Here is a 23,139-nt window from a genome sequence, read left to right on the forward strand (position 1 = left end):
GTCGTGCAGTTTTCGAGGCGAATTCGTATCGTCTACCCCTTCGGCTTATTTGTGTATCTCTCCACGAGAAATCTCACGAGAGAGGATCAGTTATTCGCTTCGTCGACGATTTTTCGAACGAACGATCGCAAAGTTTTTCCGAATACTGCCACTTTCTGTCAGGAATGTTTAAAGAGCCCAGACATTTTTATCACATATATATGACTAAAATCGACTACTGTCCGATTTTTAAATGTTTGTCCTGTTTTAAAGAGCTTTAAAAAATTACATCTCAATATTTCTATTTTATAATGTAACATCAAAAAATATTTGCAAATACAATAAAATAGTTTGAAATAATAAATCGTCATAACAAAATTTTATATGTATATATATAGCATTATAAAATCAATGGAAATATTTCTGCGAAATGCGTAAGAGAAAAAAAAAATTTATTTCCAATTAGTTTATAAATTGATTTAAGAAGTCGAGCCCATTGATTCGAGAGAAAAATTGATTTAATCATATCCTTACTTCTTTATCAAAATCGAGAAATTAACTTTGTAATGGTTTCATAAAAAATTATTACGCAAAAAGAAGTAGAAATAAACTAAAATTGATTATCTATTCCAACCGCGAACTGACTTTCGTAACTTTTCTCGGAACTCCCCAGAAATGTATCAAACATCGAAAGCGGTGTTGTGACGGCTATTAAATAGGTAGTGACATCATGAGTGCAGCTCGCAGAAATCACGTCGTAAAAGTAAGTGGCAGTAGTCAATCGGAGATTGCTCGTTCGTTTTCGAAAAATTAATACTGACATTATTAATGAGACAATTATCACATTCACTTTTATTGCTTCGTTAACTATTCGAGAAAAAAAACTTTGACATATTACTTCAAAGTGCGCAGGAATGCGTGTGCAAGAAAAGTTGGCTGGCGTTCACGACCGTTTCCTTCTGGACTTTATCCTTCTTTCGTTTTTACTCATCTGTACATTCTTTTCTTTCCATCCTCCCGGTTTATGTCGTCCGTGATCTTTCATGGAAAACAGCAGCGAAACACACGTAGGTAAGCACAAATCGCGAATTTGTGCCTGCTACGTACCTAAGTTTAAAACAAGTTTTGCACCGCAACCTTCTCTTTCTCCTTTATCTTAATTATCTTCTCTGATTTCCTTCTCCCATATGTTTTTTCCTTTTTTTTCTTTCTTTCTCTTTTCCATCTCTTCCGGGTGCTTTCCTCTTTCTTTCTTTCTTTCGCTCCTCGAGCTATTGCTATTTGCACGGTTAAAAACTCGGAGAGCAGCTGAAGAGAGCGCGCAAACAGTGGCATGAAACTTATGCTTCATTCAGTCAGATGCCAATTTTACGCGTGCGATGTAAATGTAGTATAAACTTGAACGTTTGAGAAAATTAATACTTTATTTGCCATGATAATTATACAAAAATCACACATGGAAACTATAACATTCACATATGCGAATGAATTTTATTCTTTTTTTAATTTATATAATTTATATATACACGTATATATAAAGGATTAAACAACGCGCAAAAATTAAGTAGAAAACTATCATTTATATATACAAATGCCATAATTCCTAAGAAAATACAGACTTCATTAATGCATACACGATATGGTAATCAAAGCGTAAAATTGAAACTTTAATTAAATTTCATAAAATATATAAAACTTAATTTAATTATGTACTCGTAATTATAAATCTGTATTCATAACTATAATTATTAGATTAAAGGACTTTAATGACAGAGAATTTGATTTAATTGAGAATTAATTTTTTTAAAGACTACTTGATCGTTTGCTGAGATTTCAATTAAATGTCTTAAAAAAATTAAAAATTTCTCTTGAATAATATTATATTTAAACTTTATTTGTTAACGTAACAGATTCTATCTTTTACTATCTTTAATAACTCGTTTATAATTTCGATATAAAGTGATAAAAAGTACATAGAAATCTTGACTGAAGAAAAATCATGTTGCAAAATATTCTATTAAAATTGTTTCCAACTATAATATAGCTTAATTTGCATATTAACAGTGTCATTTTTTTCCCGACGATTAGTTCTCATTGCCGACTGCGACAGCAGGAGAGCGGAGCAATTAAGAACGCGATGCGTCAACTTGTTTAGACAAAAAAACTAACTCCTATATTTAATCCTAAGCTTAGTAATACTAAGAGAATAGTCAAACTAAAATAAAAGTTATAAACAAATTGATCTTTTATTAGGTGTATGCAAAAATTTTAGTCCTTTTTTTAGAAGACTCTTTTAGAAAGCTCTGATATAATTATTTAAAGGGTATTTTAGTATTTGATATAATTATTTAAATGGTATTTTGATATTTGGTATAATTAAATAAATTCTCGTTTTTTTTACGTTTTCAAAGAATTAGAAAAACAAAAAAAACAACTTACTGGACAAGTAAACCGGAAGATCATTTTGCTACATAACAATGTTAATCTGCATGTTGCTCATATTCAGTAAACCATGTTTAATTTGAGCTGAAGAATTTTCTTGCACATGACGTGTTCCACCAGACTTGGCGCCTTCGAATTATTACTTATTCCGATCGATATAACATTTTTTAAGTAACTGAGAAGCGCTTTCGAGATGTAAGATACAAAAATATTTTTTTTCCTAAAGGAATCCGAAATTTACTTGAGAAATAACAGAAAATCATAGAAAACAAGGAGAAACGTTTTGATGATTAAATATTATTACATATGTGCATATGTATATTATGAATCTGGCCCTCAATTGTGTATCTCGGAATAAGGTGAAAATTACAAAAGTGGGTAAATTCACTAGAATATTTTTAATTTTATTGGCAAATATCTAGTGAATTTTCTCATTTTTATAATTTTTACCTCGTTTCAAGATACTCAATAATCGAGCCCCTGAAGTAAAAACGTGCGAAAAAAGACTAAAACTTTTGCATACATATGCCCAATATTATTTTTTTACGTTGATTTTATTGCGATTCGTATGTCATAAAATAAAAGAAATAAGATTAGAAAATACGCATGAATATGAATTAAATATATTTGATATTTAATATCATATATTAAATTTCAAGCTGTATTTGAACTGTAAACGAAAATCTGTAAGTTTAGGTAACGAAAAATACTGACGTCTTATGTACTTCCAAATTTAGGATTAAGGGCCGAGTCACAGACTTTTACATAACGCTGCATAACGCATAAGACATAAACCATAAGAAAATCAACTAATCAGTGTCCTTCATTTCATATACTCTCATTGGTTGATTTTCTTATGCCTTACGTCTTATGCGCAGGGTTGGGTAGTGGCTAGTTAAAAAGATAAAAGTTAAGTTAAAAAGTTAAAAAGTTAAATAATTTTAACTTAACTTAGTTACATTAGGCTCTTAACTTTTAACTTAATTTAGTTACATTTTATCGATAACTATTAACTTTTGAAGTTCTAACTTTCTTGAAGTTACACTTTTAGTGCTTCTTGTAAATCCAAAATAAAATACATGTCTAAGTTAGTGTCTTCGAACTCAAATTTGAGAACACACATCAAGGCAATTGTAATAATATAATAAATATAGTCTGACCGCGAGAAGGAATCACTGTTCGCGGATCTTCTGTGCATTAAATCACGTTGGAAAAAGTCCTTCGAAATCGATCCTCTTTCCGCGGCTCGACAGAAATAAGTATAACAAATATATACTTTATATTTAGAAACTTTATTTAAAAATCTTTTATTTAAAAATTATAAAATGAAAAAATTTAACTTTAACTTTTCAATTACTTTTTTTTTATTAACTTAACTTTTAACTCAATTAAGTTTATTATGGACTAACTTGTATCTTAACTTTCAATTTTTAGACTAGTTAACCCTAACTTAATTCATGTAGTTAGAAAAAAAATTAACTTACCCAACTCTGCTTATGCTTTATGCAGAATTATGCAAAAGTCTGTGTCTCTCGGCTTTAATTATCAGACGGAACGAAGCCACGTTGCGTAAACCTAATCGGTCTCGGACGGCGCTAATGCGGCGCTAAGTTGGGCACTCTCGGGATACGAGATATGTCGATGTCCTGCGGCTACAGCGTATCGAAATTAGCGTTTATCGAGTTGTACTTTGCTGTCGCGACTTCTGGCGAAACAGCCGCTGGTCGCAGATTGGCCCTGGATAGTTAGCGGGAATGCAATTTCCCGAAAAGCACGTCGCGTCGCGTTGCTAGCTCGATTACGCCTCGAGCGAAGAGAGAATCGAGCTTCCCGGCTGACAAACGCGGACAATTTCCGAGATGCGTTTAATGCTTATATCGTGTGCAGGGTTGGAAAAGTTACTTTGTAAAAGTAATTAGTTACAGTTACAGTTTTTGTCTCTCAAAAAGTAACTAGTTACTGTTACAAGTTACCGACTCTGAAAAGTAACATGTTACAGTTACAGTTACACAAAAAGTAACGAATCGTTACTTTTCAGTTACTTTTAATAGAACAACATTAGCATTATAAAAAAAAGATTTACATTTACATATTATATATAATTTTATTTGAAAAAGAAAAGTAATGCTCGTATTTAAATATTTCGCATAATTACAATCAATATTACGATTAAGTGATTGAGCGAAGTATTGCATAATTTTGATCTATGTGAGTGATGATTTGACATATACAAAATAACTGTAAAAGTAACTATTAAATTAATTACTAGTTACTTAAAAAATCTAACTAAGTTGCAGTTACACATAGAAAGAAAGTAACGAAGTTAAGTTACAATTATTGAAAAAAAAAAAAAAATTGTAACTATAATTTACAAGTAACGAATTACTTTCCAACCCTGGTAACGCGTTGCGACGCACAGGCCTGAAAAAAGAACGCGGAAGGAACGAGGGAGGATGGATATCTACGCACTCGTTGCGCTCCGGTCGTAAGTGGCCGAACTTACCGCTCGTTGTTTCCACACGGATACGATTACTCCACTTATACGCCCGATGCGATTTCCGCCGTCCGCAACGAAAATGACGCACGCGCGCAAAAGTGCCCAGGGGATGCGGTTATCATCCGTAAATTGAACTCCGCCGGGCTGACCTTGTGAAATCGACTTTGTTGTCGTTCACCGATATCTTCCACAATACGCGCAATTATTGATAAGTGATTGTAAGTCGCGGGAGTAAATTGCTCGAATGTTAAGGAACATCGACGCGCGAAATCACATCGCTGAATTGGATAATTTGTAAAAATTACAAGTAAAAAAATTACAACTTCGGTGGTATACAGATTATGTGAAAAAGCTTTGCAATTTTAATCGTTAGTTCATTTAAATAATTTATCGTTTATTTAGATGATCGATCTTTTTAATTTTTGATTACAGAGTCTTCTCTTTATTGTGCAAATCTGTATTCAATTCATTTCATTATGAATATATATGAATTCATGAACGAGTGAAATATTAGTTCAACACGTAGTCTTCTTTTTGTCTAATTTACTAGCTGTTCTTTAAAAATTATAGAACGCTGGGAAAAATTAAAATCTTGTTTTTATGTCTATATTTTTTAAAAATTTATTTCAAAAGATATAAGAAGAAAACTTTCTTTTAATATGTAAAATGTCCATTTAAATAATTTGTGCATAAGAGTTGAACGGATTAGAACTCAATAATAGATCGACACGCACGATTTTGTTATCCAGTACGATATATTTGCATATAATATAAAAAATAATTTATATATATAAATTATTTCAAAAGATATAAGAAGAAAATTTTCTTTTAATATGTAAAATGTCCATTTAAATAATTTGTGCATAAGAGTTGAACAGATTAGAACTCAATAATAGATCGCACGATTTTGTTATCCAGTACGATATATTTGCATATAATATAAAAAATAATTTATATATATAAATAACTATAATAAAATATCAGATTAAAATCTTTTTAATAAAAAATTAAGCCTAACGTTTTCAACTACTTATGAATTCAACTCAAAAGCTTAATAATTATAAAACATTTGATTATTCTTTGGCATCCGTCATAAAGTCATAAATTTTAATATCCGATATCGCTTAGAAATGTTTCAAAAATGCTCTTCCTTTTCCACTTAATATTTCGAGTTTATAGAACGTACTTGAAGATTTGAGGAGTGATTAAACAACAATAATTTTGATTGTAATTACGAATATTTTTAATAAACTATTCTTATGCTAATCCCAATGAGAAACGATCTTCAATTCGATGTTGAATCGATGTCGAATTGACGTCGATACGATGATTTCGACGTTGATTCGACATCGAGTTGAAAGCCATTTCTCACTGGGATTTGCAATATTACGGATATTCCATATGCACTCTTCGGATGGAATGACTTTCGCAAAGTTAACGTTAAAATAAACGCGTAGGATCTTGTGAAAATAGCAGCAAAAATGTGGCGTACAACGTGTGACTGTAAAAAGATTTCTTCCGATTAATTTGCCGTGATAACTCGTGTAAACTCACGAGCGAACAAAGCGATTCTTGCGAGAATGCGATTGCGGAGAGACGGCGCGACCTATCCCGCTCGCGATGACTCGCTGTGAGCCGTGATGAGATTCGACTCGATTCCGGCGCAAATAGAACAGGCAGATAATGGAGATAGGCTAAGAATAGAGCATTTAAAAGGCGTAAATGGAGCGTGACGGACTCGCACGCGCGCGAGCGTACTGCGAGATAGCAAAGCAGCTGGAATCGGGAATTCGATCGCTTCGGCGCCGATATGTATTCCCGCGCAGCTCTTGTCAGGTCTTGTCCGCCGCGTACTTATATTCGTGTATCGCGGAAGTATCACTCGACACAACTATATTACGAAACGCGAATGAAAGCGAGATAAAAAAACGTAGTTTTACGCCGCCGACCGCTAACACGTGATATTTCTGCTATTTCTTGTCATTGATTTCTTTATATCATTCACGTTCGAGAAAACAACGAGAACGTTCGTAATTATTATCAAGAGAATTATAATACCATAGTAAAATTGTGTCTTGAGATTATTTTAACGTCAAGATAGAAACTGAAAGAAAAGGAATTTTTAGTGGTGCAATCACTGTACAGATTAAGGGATTATCATTATGAATACAGTAAATCCAATTTGCAAAATTTAAATGAAATATACAGCGGTTATATGATATAATTTTTGCTTCTTTTTGGTGAAAAACGAGACGTAAATGAATATAATAGTATTCTCCTCACTTTTAGTCCCCATTTGATGTAATCTATAGTATAATTTGTGTAATTTATAGCGATAAAATTGTTTCTTAACCGGTAATTAACTTGTTTGCGTTTAGTTACGCGTAAAGTTTTATCGTAGAGTATTTAATCTCTCAACTACATTAATCTTAGAATGTTACACAATCCTTCTCAATATTATGTTACTATTTACAATTATAATAATACTCTGATTATTCTATTAAAAAGTAAAAACAGTTTTTCTTTATCTTCTTTTTTATATAAATAATCAGAATTCGGAAGATCTCGTAAGATACCTACATCTTATAAAAATTAAAAGAAATAATAATAATTCTGATTGAATATTTTTTTACCTGACTGTAATATTCCAGAATTACTTTACTTTTTCGAAAGAGCACTTTCTAATTGCACTTTAATTACTACGAATACATCCGATGCATACAAATATATGCATATATCGAGTACCTTGATGCTTCGCGCGCGGAGAACAGCGCGATGGCATTTCTCGTCTATATCTAATTTGGATGTAGCTAAATGGCATCGATCGAATTTCGACGTTGGCATCCCTTTCAGTGCGATCACTAGTCAGCTATCGAAATAACACGCTCGCAATCGTCGCGTGCGTCGCGCGTGCTTTCTGTGCGCTCGTGCAATACTTACCTATTATACTTTCTGAGGCGGCGTCACAACGGTGTACTGTCGAAAGAAAGGCCAGGGCCAAAGCCAGAGCCAGTGTCGAAGGTAATCGTGTCAATTCCATGTTTAGATGTACCGGATCTCCGACTCTGCCGCGACAATTTGCTGAAAGAATAACAAACAGGATAATCATTTACGTGTTCTTACTTTCCTTTGATTGTGCCATAAAATTACAAAAACATCTGAACAGATTTATATTTTCAAAATACGAGCCAATGTTTATTTGTTTAAAAAATGCCTCCGATGATGATGGTGTTTCTGCTAAACTTTTGCACTAATTTTGAACAATAACTACGTAAGCACTCTGAACAGGATTATCCACTGGAAAGGAGTAAATTCATATTAGGGCTGGTGATTTGCTTTGAAGGCTTCGAACTTCCAAGATTCAAAGCTTTGGCATTAAACCCTTCGAATTTTTTTGGAGCTCCGAAATTTCGAAGTTTCGAAAAATACATTCGTGCAAATGATAAATTTATTTAGAAAATTTATAAATATTGTAAATAAAAAAAATTAACATATATGCTCAAAATATACGAAATTACTCCTGAAAAATTTAAAAGTATTATAACCTGAAATATTACTAACTATATTAAACTTGACACATATGTAAATAAGGAAAGATAATGATCATTAAAACAATCCAATTAAGAAAATGAAAAAAAAGTAAAAATAAATTTATTCTCAAACTTCGAAGTTAATTTTAAACTTCGAAGCTTCGAATATTCGAAGTAAGTAAAAAGTAACAGCCTTAATTTATATCAAAGCAAGAATAGCCTTGCAAAATATGAGCAGCTCGTATTTCATTTCAATTTATACATATTTAGCTTTCTGAAATAATTCAAAGACATTGAATTCTAAAGATCAACTCTACGTAATGCGTAATACGCATCCCCTCTTCGTTTATTTAAAGTGCTTAGAGTAGATTTAAAGATATCATCAAATATATATGTGTGTATATATGTATATTATATACATATATAATCATCATTGATTCATAGTCTGATGCATTTCCGCGATTTCCATACGTTTGTTAGACGCATAAATTTCCGCGGCGCAACGCGGAACTTACATATGTGCGTATATTTAACCTTTCTCGTCGATCACGCGCTCATGTTTTTATTTAAAACAGCAAATTGTTTAATCACTCCGCAAATCTTCAAGCACGTAACGTAAACTCCGAAATATTAAGTGGTATAATAAGTGGAAAAAAGAGTGTCTCGGGGGAGAAACGAGCCGCATGAAAGGGAAATCGAAAGTAAAGAGAAATAGTGGAATATATATATAGGTATTGCGATATTGTACTATTCTGATTGATCAAGAACGCTGGCGCCCAAGTATTCAACACGTTAAATGCGTAGGGGATACCGGAGCTCGTTGGCACAAGAGGCAAATGGGCATTGCGTTCCGTTTATGTATTTATGATTAAAGAAACAATGAAAAAGTTACCGTAAAATATCTCTTTTATAACATAAGTACATTTCTTTAAGTTCATTTGAACTTTAAGTTTCATTTGAATCAAATAAGTATTTCAGTAAAGAAAAAGTAAAATCTGATTGAAGAGAAGGCAAGTAAATTCTCGAGTGTTTCAAAATTTCGTATTAATGTTCTTCAGCTGGAGAGAGTAAATTTAAGTGATGTATTATTAGTTAAAAGAAAAATTTTTGTTGATATACAACATGTTATTTTGAGTAATGATTACAATTTATTAAAATAAAATGATTTAAATTATATGTCTGTAAAAGGATGAGGCACGTTTTGGCTCATATTTAAAGTTAGCTTAGATTAATTTACTGTAAGCAGCGTGTAATCTTTCAGTTACAACTTAATTATGACAAAACGTTTTTTATTTAATATATATATTTTTTAAATAAGCTATGTCTAAAACAGTTTACATTTATTATTTTATAACAGCATTTACTATTTGATCATTACAAAATAAAAGGTGCTATCTTTTTTTTTAAGAAATACGATCTGTTTTTACTTCTATTGTATTTTCATTAATTTAAATATGGAGTTTATCGCTTAAGCAATTTACCTATGTCAACTTATCTGACTATCGGGGTAAATTGGCTACATTGCAGCATGCTCGTATTTCACTTACTACAAAGAAACTATATAGTATACAGAATCGTTTCTGAAAATATAGAGAAAAGTTCATTCTACCATGCACGGAAAAAATAATTTTTGCTGAATCCAGATCTAAAAATAATATTTGTTCAATAATCAAAATAATTTTGTGAGAAAGTCAAAATAATTGCTAGAATATCAAAACGTTTTATAGCAAAATGCTTATCAATTTTAACATCCCAACAAAATTTTTTGATGATTCAACAAGAATTAATTTTCAGATCTGTATTCAGTAAAATTTTTAGACCCTTCAACAAAATCGTTCTTTCCGTGTATTAATATATAGTTTAATCATAATAAATAGTTGCTTAAAAACTATAGTTTTAAAGACTGGAAAGAAAACCGGTTTTCTTCAATTTTTCCGCGGATTTTTTCGATTTCTTTCTCAAGGGATAAAAAAACTCAATGGAAAATTTCGTATATATTCAAAAAATCTATCACATTTTACATTTGCAACACTTTAATATGCTTTTTGAAATTTTAAAATTTTATAACAAGCGTACATTTATTGCTGATAATGTTAAATACAAAAGTAATAAACAGCTAATTACACAAGAATAATAAATAAAAAAACAGAATTAATGTATTTTTCAAATCAAACATATGGCTCTTGACAGTTATTAATAATCAAAACTCTGTAAAAATACTTAATATAAACATTAACTTAAATTAATCTTTACACTAAATCCTCTAAGGAATATGGTATTCAAATGTAAATTCTTATAAAAATAAATCACATAAAGTCACTTACATTACTTTCTGAATCCCAATTAATATTTAATATGATGAAAAATATAAAAAATTAGGTAGTATATTGTTTATATAGCAATTTTTTGCAAAAAAAGCAATTTTTCGGAAAAAATCGAAATTTTTCTAGTTTTTTCTAGCAATTTAAAAAAAGCAGTTTTTTAAAAACTATATTAAAAACTACAGGAATGTTTAAATTGTGATAACTGTGCCAACGAGCCCCGGTCTCCCCTAATCTCCAAATCTTGGATGAGCCTAACGAGTCTTGTTTGATTAATTCTCTATAAGCGATCGCGAGAGTTAAAATTCACGTTAGCGAATCGCGCTGCGCTGCGCCGATCGCCGAAGCGATCTGTTCTTCAATCGATTACGAAATATATCTACGCGGCTGTATCTTTTGTATGCAACGCGAGTATCGTTACACCCACGACGAAATATCTTTCTGTCTCTATGACGGTAAGGTGACTCGACAAATCTATTAATACGTGCGCACACGTATCGCTCGCCGAGGAGGCGAGAGCGCCATATCGATGGGCACGATCGCGAAAAAGAACGAACGAGAAAAAAGATGTAACAGTCAACCGCGCGGCAGAGGATCGAGAATCGATGAAATTTATTAGTCGATTCTTTCGTTCGGTTTGAACTTCACGAGAATATTTCTGAACGCATAGCGAACTGCGAACGAATAGATTGCGTCAAGTGCGAAGATAAGTATATTAATCACGCTCAGTTTTAGTTACTCGAGTCGTTTATTTCGAAAGTCGTTTAGGTCAGCTGAGAGATACTTGAATTGCTATGCAATGCCGTGCTTTCATCGCATATTTATGATAATATATGCGACAAGTTAATGTATGAAACGTCAATATATTAATTGTACTTTTTACCTTTTATCTTTTGCCCGTCATAATCTCATAAAACTCTACTGAGATAAGTACTATATAGTAGTATATACTTTGTACATTAGTTAAAAAAAAATAGCTCGCTCGCAGAGGCGGTACGTCTTTCCCGACCCGTATATTATGTAAATTTCCTACACGCAAAAAAATGACTTAGCGTTATCAGCAGCTAGTTCGAACTTTGCTGTCATTGTTAAAAGTTAGCTATTATAAGATAAATTTATTTGTTGCGAGATACAATTTTATTAGCTAAAATAAAAGCTCACTTTAACAGGAGCTGTAGCTAAGAAAGTGGCATACGGAAAGAATGACTTTGCTGAGAGAAATTTAAAAGTTTTGCTGGATATTCCTCAATAGGAAGAACTAAACGTCATTTGTGTCAAGCAGCAAATATTTTTCGCTGCAGCGCCTAAATTTGAACAACTGAATAAATTTAGCTTTGGCAGTAACGATATTAGCTATCCCTATTTTAAAGACACACATTAACTGCCACGGCTATATCTTACAATTAATTAGCGTTGGCTAATCCTTTTTCACGGCTATATCTTACAATTAATTAGCGTTGGCTAATCCTTTTTCTGCGTGTACGGAACAATTCCTTGAAATGCAGTTTTCCTAGATACTCATCCAGTTACTGTTTACTCACTCAGGGAAATGTTTCGCTGTTCCAGCTGGAATTCTAAATTCTATTACAATCTCTATTACAACTCTATTACACTTAAATTACGTCGCTGTTTTTTTTGTATCTGCTAAAAAATTGTCATACGTAGAATTTATAGCAGCAATATTCTAAGAATACATACTAGAAAATATTGGTCTCATAACTAAATATGATTAGAGTCTGGATTGGAGTCTGGACTGACTAAACGTCATAGAAGAACTTTCTTGCTAAATTTGACAAATAGTTAAGATATAATTTCTGTCTCTATTATCTATAATCTATATTAATTAAATACAAAACATGATATCACAGTGCTTACTAATCAATTATCCGTTTTAGCTAATTTTTCGTACCTAAATAATTCTCGCTATAATCGCAAGATTACTTTTTTCAATGCTATGTCCATTAATTGTAACAATACTGCGTCGTGAAATAGACAAGAACTTGGTATAGATTTTCATTCACAAAATACGAAATATTACTAGGACAAAACTGCCAATTTCATGAGCAACAGGTTTGCTTATAATCAATTGAAGTCCATTTATTGCCTCATTTTTGCTCAGTATAAGTGAATTCAGATTTTGCGCATCTTTTGTGTGCACTGTGCAGTAAGTGCGCAGGCAAAGCGTTACATCTTGATTGAGATTCTAAAGAGTTTTACTTCTCAATTACTAGACAGAAGTTAATATAACTGTCTAATAACTGCAAAAAAATGTTTAATATTTCTACCAGCTGGGAAATGTTAGGCTCTAAATCGATCAATTCAATTGTGACGTTCGAGCGAAAAAGACGATCCGCTCGGAAAAGTACATGTTACTTCCCAATAATAAATTTCCATGTTCTCCAATTTACAATTCGAGGGGGGAACTTCTGCTCCGTCGTGCAATAATGACGCGCCGACACGAGATCGTTTGCAATCATGCGGATTGTTTGCACGAGCGAGGCGCGAACAAACAACGCTCGCGCGACGCTTATTTGCGAAAGGGGAGTTGCGAGCGAGGGGGGAAGGGGGGAGGTGCGCTCTCTTGTACTACGTAGTAGGCGGTTTACACGCGGCTCTCCTCGGCGGTCTAATCCAAATCGCAGATGCGCCGGCGGAATGTGAGACCGGGAACAAAAGTAACATTTTGAATTTAAAGTCTTATAACAGTTAACTTAGAATATTTACATTTAAAAAAACTTATATCTTTAGAAGATGTAGAATTTATTTAAGTACAAAATTTTCTTGTATTCAATATCGTGTAATGTAACTAGGAAAAAAGTTATTACTGTTTAAACACTGTGAGGAATGCTGTTACAGCTGTCCCCAGCCCCAGAAACGGTTGTAACAGTATAGAGTGAGACGATTGTATTATATTATTTATAGGTAAATACTTAGCTATTTATTAAATTTTATGCAATACAATTATTTATAATCATATATGTTAATGTTATATGGATATATATTTGGATATAATATATGTTTAATAAAATTAACTATAATAAAATAAGAAGAGGGTAAAATATAAAACCGGAAAAAGCTCTCTTTCTTTTGAATAAGTTCAAATAACACATGTGGAAAAAAAACACTCAAATAAAACCAAGTAAATTCGGAGACAATTGTAACGCTACAGTCATCTCCAGATATTGATGTTACAATTGTCCCCTAATGATATTTTATAATTTAAAGTAAAATTTCAAAATATATATTCAGTTGAAAATCAATTAAAATATGCAAATCATCAACATATAAATGATCACTAAAACCTTTTTAGATAATACGTTACAACTTTACCATAAAAAAACAAAAATATATTAGATTTTGTGCACATAATAAAGTAAGTTTTATTATGTGCACAAAATCTAAAATATTTTTATTTTTTTTTATGGTGAAGTTGTTTATTCGTCAATAAAGAAAGTATTTTTTTGCTCCCGCACACGTTTCGTATGAACCGACAAGAAACTAACAAACCAATGTCGGTCTGTCTAATGATTTTTGCTTCACCGCCATATATATATATACCTATTATAGTTTAAAAAATATTCACGACATTACAACTGTACCCTAGCTGTTACTTTTGTCTCCCGGTCTCCCCTAATTAGACTGCCAACAATCGTCCGCGCGATTACACTCGCAAGGTTTACAACGTGAAATATGAGCGGGAACTGGGGCTGTAAATATTCGAACAACGTTATCGCACGAATAAATCCGATACGAGGATACCGATTCAAAATATTTGAACGTTCGAGATACTGGAATAGTGGAATATCGAGTTTTTGCAGCGCTATTTCGTCTATTCAAATATTCAAGTGTATGCTAGGAATTTTAGTAGACTGGTCGTAAACGTTGAAAGATGCAATGAACATCAAAGCATCGTAAAATAAAAATTGCTAATATTCCCTATTAAAATGTCCGCTTGATGTCTCGTTTTGATATTTGTACACGTGTAATTTATTCCGATTATTATATCGCTGAAGGAGGATAAATTTTACGCGACCCATGTCAATTGTAAACTTATGAAAGACGTGGACTTCTCTGATGTAGAAGAAATAACATCAGGGAGGATTAATAGATGCTTTTCGTACACGGACGGCAGCGTGGAAAATTGTGACGGAATCGCAGTTATCGAGATCACTGTCACAAATAGACACTAATTTGGCCATTAGTATCTATTATGGGATAGAAATTATCAATTCTTTCTGCGAAAGTGAATGTAAAACGTGTAGATTAAGCATATAGAACCAAAGTAGACGGAGAAATGAGGAAGGAGATATATAACTGTGTAGCGAGAAGATAAGCCCTCTCAATTAAGAAAAAGATTAGTATTTAATTAGCAGACGAACAGAATGAACATCCGTTTTACGCTTTCAAATACCATTATATATTCCAGTAGATTGGAAAAATTAAGAAAAGTAGAATTGATCATAAACAAAATTTTGTTGCAATAATATATATAAAAACAATCTAATTTTCTTCTTATCGCACTCAACGTGACCTTACTTGCATCAGAACGATATAATAATGGCGCTTGCAAAATCGGCAAGCAATTCAGTTTGTGATCCAGAGTGTTTTGCACGATTATTCGCGTATGGCAAGCAGGCAGGCAGACAGGCAGTCGTAAAACATCAGCGTGGAAAATTTTCCCGGCGCGCACACCAGCGTGTGCATGAAAGTATATCAAATTCACAAGTGTGTAGCGGAGTCTTAAGTGGAACAGCTCTATTATGGGGCGTGATTAATAAATATTCGCACGTCATGCAGGTAGAGGCCGGGTTCACCTGATCCTATTCGCCAGCTGTGCGTGCACCAATGTGCATCGACAATCATGCCCGCCGCTTGTCATTGATGTATTTAGTAGCGACAACGTTGGGCAACATTTATCAGACGAGGGCGAGAAAGAGTGTGTAGACTATTTTAAGCGTTTATTTAGGAAGGAAATGCGTTCGTGGAAGGACGGGGGGGAGGGAAAGGGAGGAACGATACTTGTGCTCACATATACAGCTACGCCACTTGTACTCGTATACGCATGAATGTAATTACATTTAAATAGAAATTATGACTCATCGCCGCTCGTGCCCTGCATGTCTTCTTACCGCTATGCATTTTTTTTTAGTTTTTTTAAAAATATTTTCTGCTTTTATATATTCCAATTATTTATTGTTAGTAAAATTTTGCTCTAAATATTGCTAAGCTTATATGAAATAAAGCTATAAAGTTATTAAAGATAAATCTTACGTAGGAGGAGATGGGGATCCTTCGTATGCTTTTGGAAGTTTTGCTTCCCAAATGTGTTAAATGCTTTTACACTACTTAAATTTGTATCAATAAATATCCAGCTACAATAAAAACATGCAATTAAAGTAATAAATTAATATATAGCTATAAACGTAGATGATTTTTACAAAGCTTGAAAATCGTACGAATCTACCCCTCAGGCAGGGTAGCTTCGTACATGTAATAGGGCAGCTATGTAGGCATGGGATAGCTTCGGATATAAACATAAAACATTAAAATTATTATTCTAAATATTTATTGACAATTAAAATTTAAATAAAAACAATCTTGTCAGTAGCTATAATTAAACATCTTTTATAAACTTCTGCATAAAATAATCTTCTTTAAATCAGTATTTAAATCAATGTTGAGATCCAAATTCAAACGTTTAACTAAAATAATTTTTTTAATTGAGTAACGAAATAATATATACATGTACGAAAGATGCTTTCATGCTTGTTTACGAATCTACTCCAAATTCAAAAGAAAACGATTACGCTATTTGTTATAGAATTCACTAACAATACGATAAAATTAATTATTAAAATATAATTTTAAGATATTTTACTTACTAGAAAAATATTGTTCTTGTTAATCAACCTTAATCAAAGATATTTTAAATTACTGAAATACCTTGAAAAATTTACCCAGACAGCGCTAAAACACGTAATATCCTGCTCTGTCGGTTTACGTAGTCCAACTAATATGAAATTTTGCTGGCATGTGGCCGCGCAATAAGACTAACTAAATATGTATAGACGGGTTCCGAATCTGCGCGATTCTTCTCGAATCACTGAAATCACTGAATGTATGTATATGCCCCGTGTTACGAAGGATCTCCATCTCCCCCTATATTAGAGTTGTCATGAATTATTTTTAAAATATATAATTTAATTTTTTCTTTGCAAAGAAATTACTGGACACGAGATGATAGTTGTGTTTTACGTGCATTGGATCAACGTTCTGATCTGTTTTTCAAAATGAGGAAAGATGTGCATCGCCGCGATGCCGTCACAATCAAGCTTCTTGTCTTTTATATTTTTTCTTTCTACACTGTTCTTACTTTCGATTTATAATATTTATATCTTCTTTTTCATTAACTATTATGTGCCCTCGACGGAAATCTATATACATATTTCATTGCTTTCGGAAAGACAAACTCCGATTCATAAAATGCAAAATTGCATAATTTGCAAAATTTCGTGTTCATATAACAAATAACGTTCATTAGCGATAAAAAGGAGCCAATGTGTAATACGTGTCCGCAATTTTCGCCGTCGTTCTCTTCGCACGTACTATTCAACTATTAATAGTCATTACCACTTTCACTCAGTGCCGTTATTACTGCTCCTCCTCTCCGCCACGACTGCCTCCCGGCGATCGTTCTCGTTTTGCTTCGGACTTTAATTAGGATTCCGTCATGACGCGAGCTCCTCCAGCTGCTTCGAATACGTTTTTTCTGAGCGCATCGCTAATTCGCCGACTAAGCGTTCCGATCGAATCTCGGCAGCGGCGAATAAACTCGCAACAAGCGGCGCTCCAAAGGGAGCTTCTAGGCTCGTTGCACCGTAATGTGCTAAATTGGATCGTAAGCACCGCAAAGAGAGTGAAACGCAAGCGTCCACCATGGGCTGATAGTTACCATCGACAAAGTTATTATTCCAATACTGAAAATACCAAGTATACTGCCCCTTTAATAGTTTTGATCGAGCCACTATTTTTATTTATGAGATTCAAGATGTATTAATAAAAACTAATATATACATATACATATATGTATGTGCATCTTTTATGCTTTTCAAATATGTCTTATACTTTGTGCAATAAGACATATTCTTGGCTGTAAAAATAGTTTCAAACATTAAACGATGTCGCTTTATTTTTAAATTTATTATTACTTGGTTTCTATATTGTTTACAAGAAAATATTGGTTCCAATATTTTTTTACGATATACGTCAAGATATACATATGCTGTAAAACGAATAAAAGTATATCAATACTTTTTTTTTAACGGTTATTTCTCCGTCATCGATATACGGCGACGACTAATTTATACATTCTACAGGTATGCGCGCCGTTATTGGCTAGTTCGGCTTCGCGAGTGAGTAGACAAAATGTCAAGATTTGATTTACGAGGCGGACCTAGAGCGCCAACTCCGGAGAAATTAAGCGGAGCAGCTTGATTAGCCTGGCGAGAACCATCCGGGGATTTTACAGCCGCCGAAAATTTTCGAGTGTGCGTGTACGATCGTTCGTCAGTGGAGGTAACGCAAAATTCACCGGGTAATATTCGAACGATGATGTCGCGACACGTCCGATACTTAAACGGCAACTGCGATTTCAAATTTGATGTCGTGTATAATCCATGCGAATTATGAAAGCTCGGCCGAGCTAATGAATAACAGTTTATGATACGTGGTGTTGCTTCGATGCGATTGTATGCGACGATCATCGCATGCGCTTTGATGCTTCCTGTTTAAAAGATCCGATAGATAATGATAGAAATGGATTTAAACTTTATTGAAATTTTATCTAATTTTATAGTACTCTCTAAAAGTAAATCAGTGGAATCATCACTGATTTTCAGTGTATATCATTTTCCAATGGCATACTTGGAACTGTGATAAACAGTGACTATTTCAATGTTGTTTTAGTGATAATATACTGATTCAAACAGTGAATATCATTGGAAAAACCATGAATTTCGGTTCTCAAAACTGTTTGGCAGTAAAACTCACTATCTTTCAGTGATATTTACTATTTAAGTTAGTATATTATCACTAAAACAACATTAAAATAGTCACTGCTCATCACAGTTCAAAGTATATGCCATTGGAAAATGATATACACTGAAAATCAGTGATGATTTCACTGATTTACTTTCAGAGAGTAAAGTTATCGTTTCTATCGGACTCACATTTGAGCTATTATAGAGGAGTTATCTATTTCTATCGTTTCTTAATAGTATATCTTACTTAAACATTAAATACACTTAAATACAAATTTGAACGTGTATGTTTTTTTATATAATTATTATCGAGTTATCTAATCTAAACTGAAAATTATGATTTGTTACATATTTTATTATATTTGTAAGAAATATTAAAATTATTTATATATAAAAGGCACAAAATATCTCAAATTAAAATATTACAATAAATCATACATAAACTAAAAATTGTACGATATTATCAATTTTGACTAAATATGCAGGTCAAAGGTAAACATTACTTAAAATGACTTATAAATTATATATTAAATAGAGTAAAAAAGATAATAAATCTGATATTTATACGAACCAAAAACACAATAAAATTATATAGGTTTCTTCTTAGCTAATTCTTATCTAATTCGGATCTTTTAAACAGGGCTAGCACTCCCATAAAAAAACGCGAGTATTTGTGATGTCCTTTGACGTGACAGCTGCTTTCGTATCAATTGTCAATTGACGTTGCAGCATGTGCTACAATAAATGTCTTCTGATATTTATGATGAATCACAAAGCCGGATCTTCTGGCGCGATTCGGTCGCGTCAATTTGCATATGTATTTCGCTTTTAAAACTATTTCTTTCACGTTTCGCGAAAGACCGCGAATATAATTATTCTTATCGATAAATGATATCTTTCCCCGGTTGCTATCTAAAATCAATATATATAGTGGAGAGGCCCGTAAGGCGCTAATCGCCGTTAATTAAAACCGCTAATTGCACAAGTTCTGTATCATTAATTACCGTGATACGTATATTACAAGTGTAAAAACGCTAAATTTAAACGGCATGCAAAATACAAGATAAGAGATATATACGCTGCCCTATAATGTTCACTGATGTCTCATATGCAAAACGTTAGTTGCATTCTTTATTGCGCCTCTTCCAAGCGAGCAAGGAGGAGTATACATATATCCTCCTCCGTGTGCACCACTATAGGAATCAACTCTCACAGTCAGTAGCGTTGCTCGCTCGCCCTCTCTTCAGCTTCACCTTTTTCCTCCTCTGCTGCCACATGCCGTTCACGGACACGTGCTCGTGTTTATGTGCCCTCTCCTGCTCACCTCCGTGCTTCTCTCTTGCTCGTCATCTTCCTCCCTCTCTCTCTCTCTCTCTCGTTCTGCATTACGCGTCGTTGCACGATGTGTGCTCATTTGCGCAAGCGTGCGCGCGGCCGAGAAGAGAAGAGCGCGCGCGTGTGCGCGCGGCTCTGTGCAAAAAAATGCAGTAGCTTGCGCAAAAGCGCGAGCAAACGAGCGAGCGAGCGAGCGAGCCTACGGGCTGGAGCAGCACCGCGCAGTAAGTACACGTGCACGTTGCATCGGACGCGAACGGACAGGGAACCGGGAGGACGGCAAAGAAGAGTGGAGGGGGGAGGGGACCGCCAGGCAACTCACAAGTCGCTTTTGCATTTACGAGAAGTGTATCGCGGTGGAAACACCTGCGGTACCGCGAGGCTGATTTAAATAGATGTCGGGTATAGATACTGATGTACCGTGATATGTGCGGATTTAACATTCCTAATGACGATTTCGCGCCGCCGCACGGACGCGCGAGCACCGCGGAAGGGGGGGGGCACCGGTACACATTCACGATTTAAAATTAACGATTTAAAACGACGAGTAATTATGAGATAAAATTACGATATAATAAAATTATCACAGAGAGAACAATTTTGCTGCAGAATCCAGATCTGAAAATAATTTTTGTTCAATAATCAAAATTACTTTATGCGAAAGTCAAAATGATTGCTAGAATATCAAAACGTTTTATTAGCAATACTTATCAGTTTTAATATTCCAACTAATAATTATTTTGATGATTCAATAAAAAATTATTTTCAGATCTGCTTTTAGCAAAATTTCTAGGTGTTTCAACAAAATCGTTCTTTCTTATATTAAATAAATAACTTATAAGTAGAAATCGTTGCTCAGGAACTTATTTCATTTTATCTTATTCTAATGACAATTTGAAATTATATAATTGCTATAACAACAGGAGCAACACGCATTCTCGCGAAGCGGTTAGACGTTGGAGGCTGCAGAGAGGAATATTTCGTAACCGTGAAACCGTTGTGTATTTTTTCTGCGATTTTGCGCATCTATCGGGACGCGTCTTTCTCGCGGCTCTAACGCACAGAATATTGCTAGCGATCTTCGGTATATTTTTACTGCGGCTGTATATTTTACCGAGCGTGTGCCGCGCGCACACCCCAGGTCTGACTTTGTCGAGAAAGTTACGATTCTCGTGGATGTTATTCTAGGAAAGAAAGACAGTTACGACGCACAGCGACCGCGGGGATTATTCGCGCGACTTGTAACTCTTAATCTAACCATAGGCTTTTGAAGGACGGAGTAAAAAAATATATGCCGCTAGAGCAAGTCGTGGAAATGAAAAACGCATGAGCGAGTATCCATATGTGCGCCATAAGAAACGAATGACAAGAGAAAGAAAGAAAAAACTTCGCGTATATTATATGTACCTACGTAGTAGGTAAAATTAGTCTGATAAAATTAAATATTTCAAAATTCTTGAAGAAAAAATAATCTACCTTGATCAATACCTGCGAATACTTACAGATAATTGACAAAATTTTTAACGGAAGCAATATAATACATAATTCACATGTCAAATAATTCTTTTTCCAATCTCATTATTTCCGAAGAAATAAATATTGGTTTTTTCTAAAAAGAATATTCAACATGCAAAATATCGTATTTAAATTGTTTCAAAATAGATATAAATTGATAAAAAATTTGATGGCGGATAGAAAAACACGTCGTAAAAGTTGCAATATGTCATACAACAAATACTTAACGACGTTTTTTTTTCTTATAAGCGATTGCTTCACAAAAATTGGCAATAAAATTTAAAATATTGCCCACTTAAAATAAAATAAAGAATCTTTTTCATAAAAACAAGTTTGAAAAATCTACATATTGTGGATAGGAATTGGTCTTTTTTTATCAATTTTACATTGGAACTTTTTTCTTTTTTTACACACACACACACACAAGACTGTATACTTTTGTTATCCTACGTTATATTGCTTTCATTATCATGTTACATGTACATACCAAACAGCTCTGCATTTAATGTTTTTAATCTTCCGCCTTGAATCAATGCAATTGTGCATGCACGGCGCAAGAGAAGAGAGAGAGAGAGAGAGAAAGGAAAAAGATACTGGCCGAAGAGTAAGAGCGTTTTACGATTACATCGCGTATAGCTTTTTCCCCACGTTCGGGCAAGGATGAGCCCGCGAAGTTACGGGATTGAAAATAGAGACTGACGCGCGCATTATTCACGTCGTGACTTTTCAACGTCGACCATGTTATGTGCATCGCTGGCGGTTCCCTTCACCTTTTTCTCAACCGCGGCCCTTCCAACACTCCGACGATTCTAGTTGTAGTTCATTATTCCGACGACAGTGATCATTATTCAGAAGTTAGTCGGTAGTCGATTTTTTTTTATTATACGCTCGATGTTGTATTGAGATTGATGTATTATTGTTGGATTGAGTTTCAAAATTTTATATATACATATACTTATGCAGTGGTGGACAAAAGAAAGTTTAAAGTCGGTACCCATATATATGTGTTTTGGTAACTTTAGTACTAAATTGTTTTTTATGCGTGATGCTGGTCACACTAAACAACTCGGCGACACTTTAAACGACGTAGGACTTATTTCGTTTATTTCACTTTTCTTGTTTTAATTATTCATTAACAATCCATTTTGTTCGAAATTTCCAGCGGACAAAAGGAAGGACATTAAAGTACATATTTTATGCTAAACTATATTAAAAATTTGTTGATTTTTCTCTTTCTGTACATGTTTTGTTCCTTCTAACTTGTTTTTTAATCTTAATTACCTACGTAGACGGATGGAAATAATAGAAGAAAGTCCGTCGATGTTAGACAGATGATAGTTAAATATAAAAAAATGGCCTAGGATTCAAAGAAATTTCAAAAAAATACGAAATTTCCATGGTAAGGAGCGAAGAAAATTTACGACAAATGCGTCAAATGCGGTACTGTAAATGATTTAGTAAAATGTGGCAGACCAAGAAAA

The 23,139-nt window shown here is 33.5% G+C and overlaps 1 protein-coding gene across 2 annotated transcripts in view; it reads right to left on the reverse strand.

Annotated features, from left to right (window-relative positions):
* The window catches only part of LOC105448325 (BMP-binding endothelial regulator protein), a 77,176-nt gene that overhangs the window by 33,138 nt on the left and 20,899 nt on the right, over window positions 1-23,139 (reverse strand). For both annotated transcript variants that reach the window (XM_011686829.1, XM_011686830.1), the window contains exon 2: window positions 7,859-7,999. In XM_011686829.1, the coding sequence (XP_011685131.1) occupies window positions 7,859-7,958 (100 nt within the window). In that variant the 5' untranslated portion in view covers window positions 7,959-7,999. The remainder of the gene's footprint in view (window positions 1-7,858; window positions 8,000-23,139) is intronic.

The sequence above is a fragment of the Wasmannia auropunctata genome, unplaced genomic scaffold (genome assembly GCF_000956235.1).
Source record: "Wasmannia auropunctata unplaced genomic scaffold, wasmannia.A_1.0 LD336088.1, whole genome shotgun sequence".
NCBI lineage: Eukaryota > Metazoa > Arthropoda > Insecta > Hymenoptera > Formicidae > Wasmannia > Wasmannia auropunctata.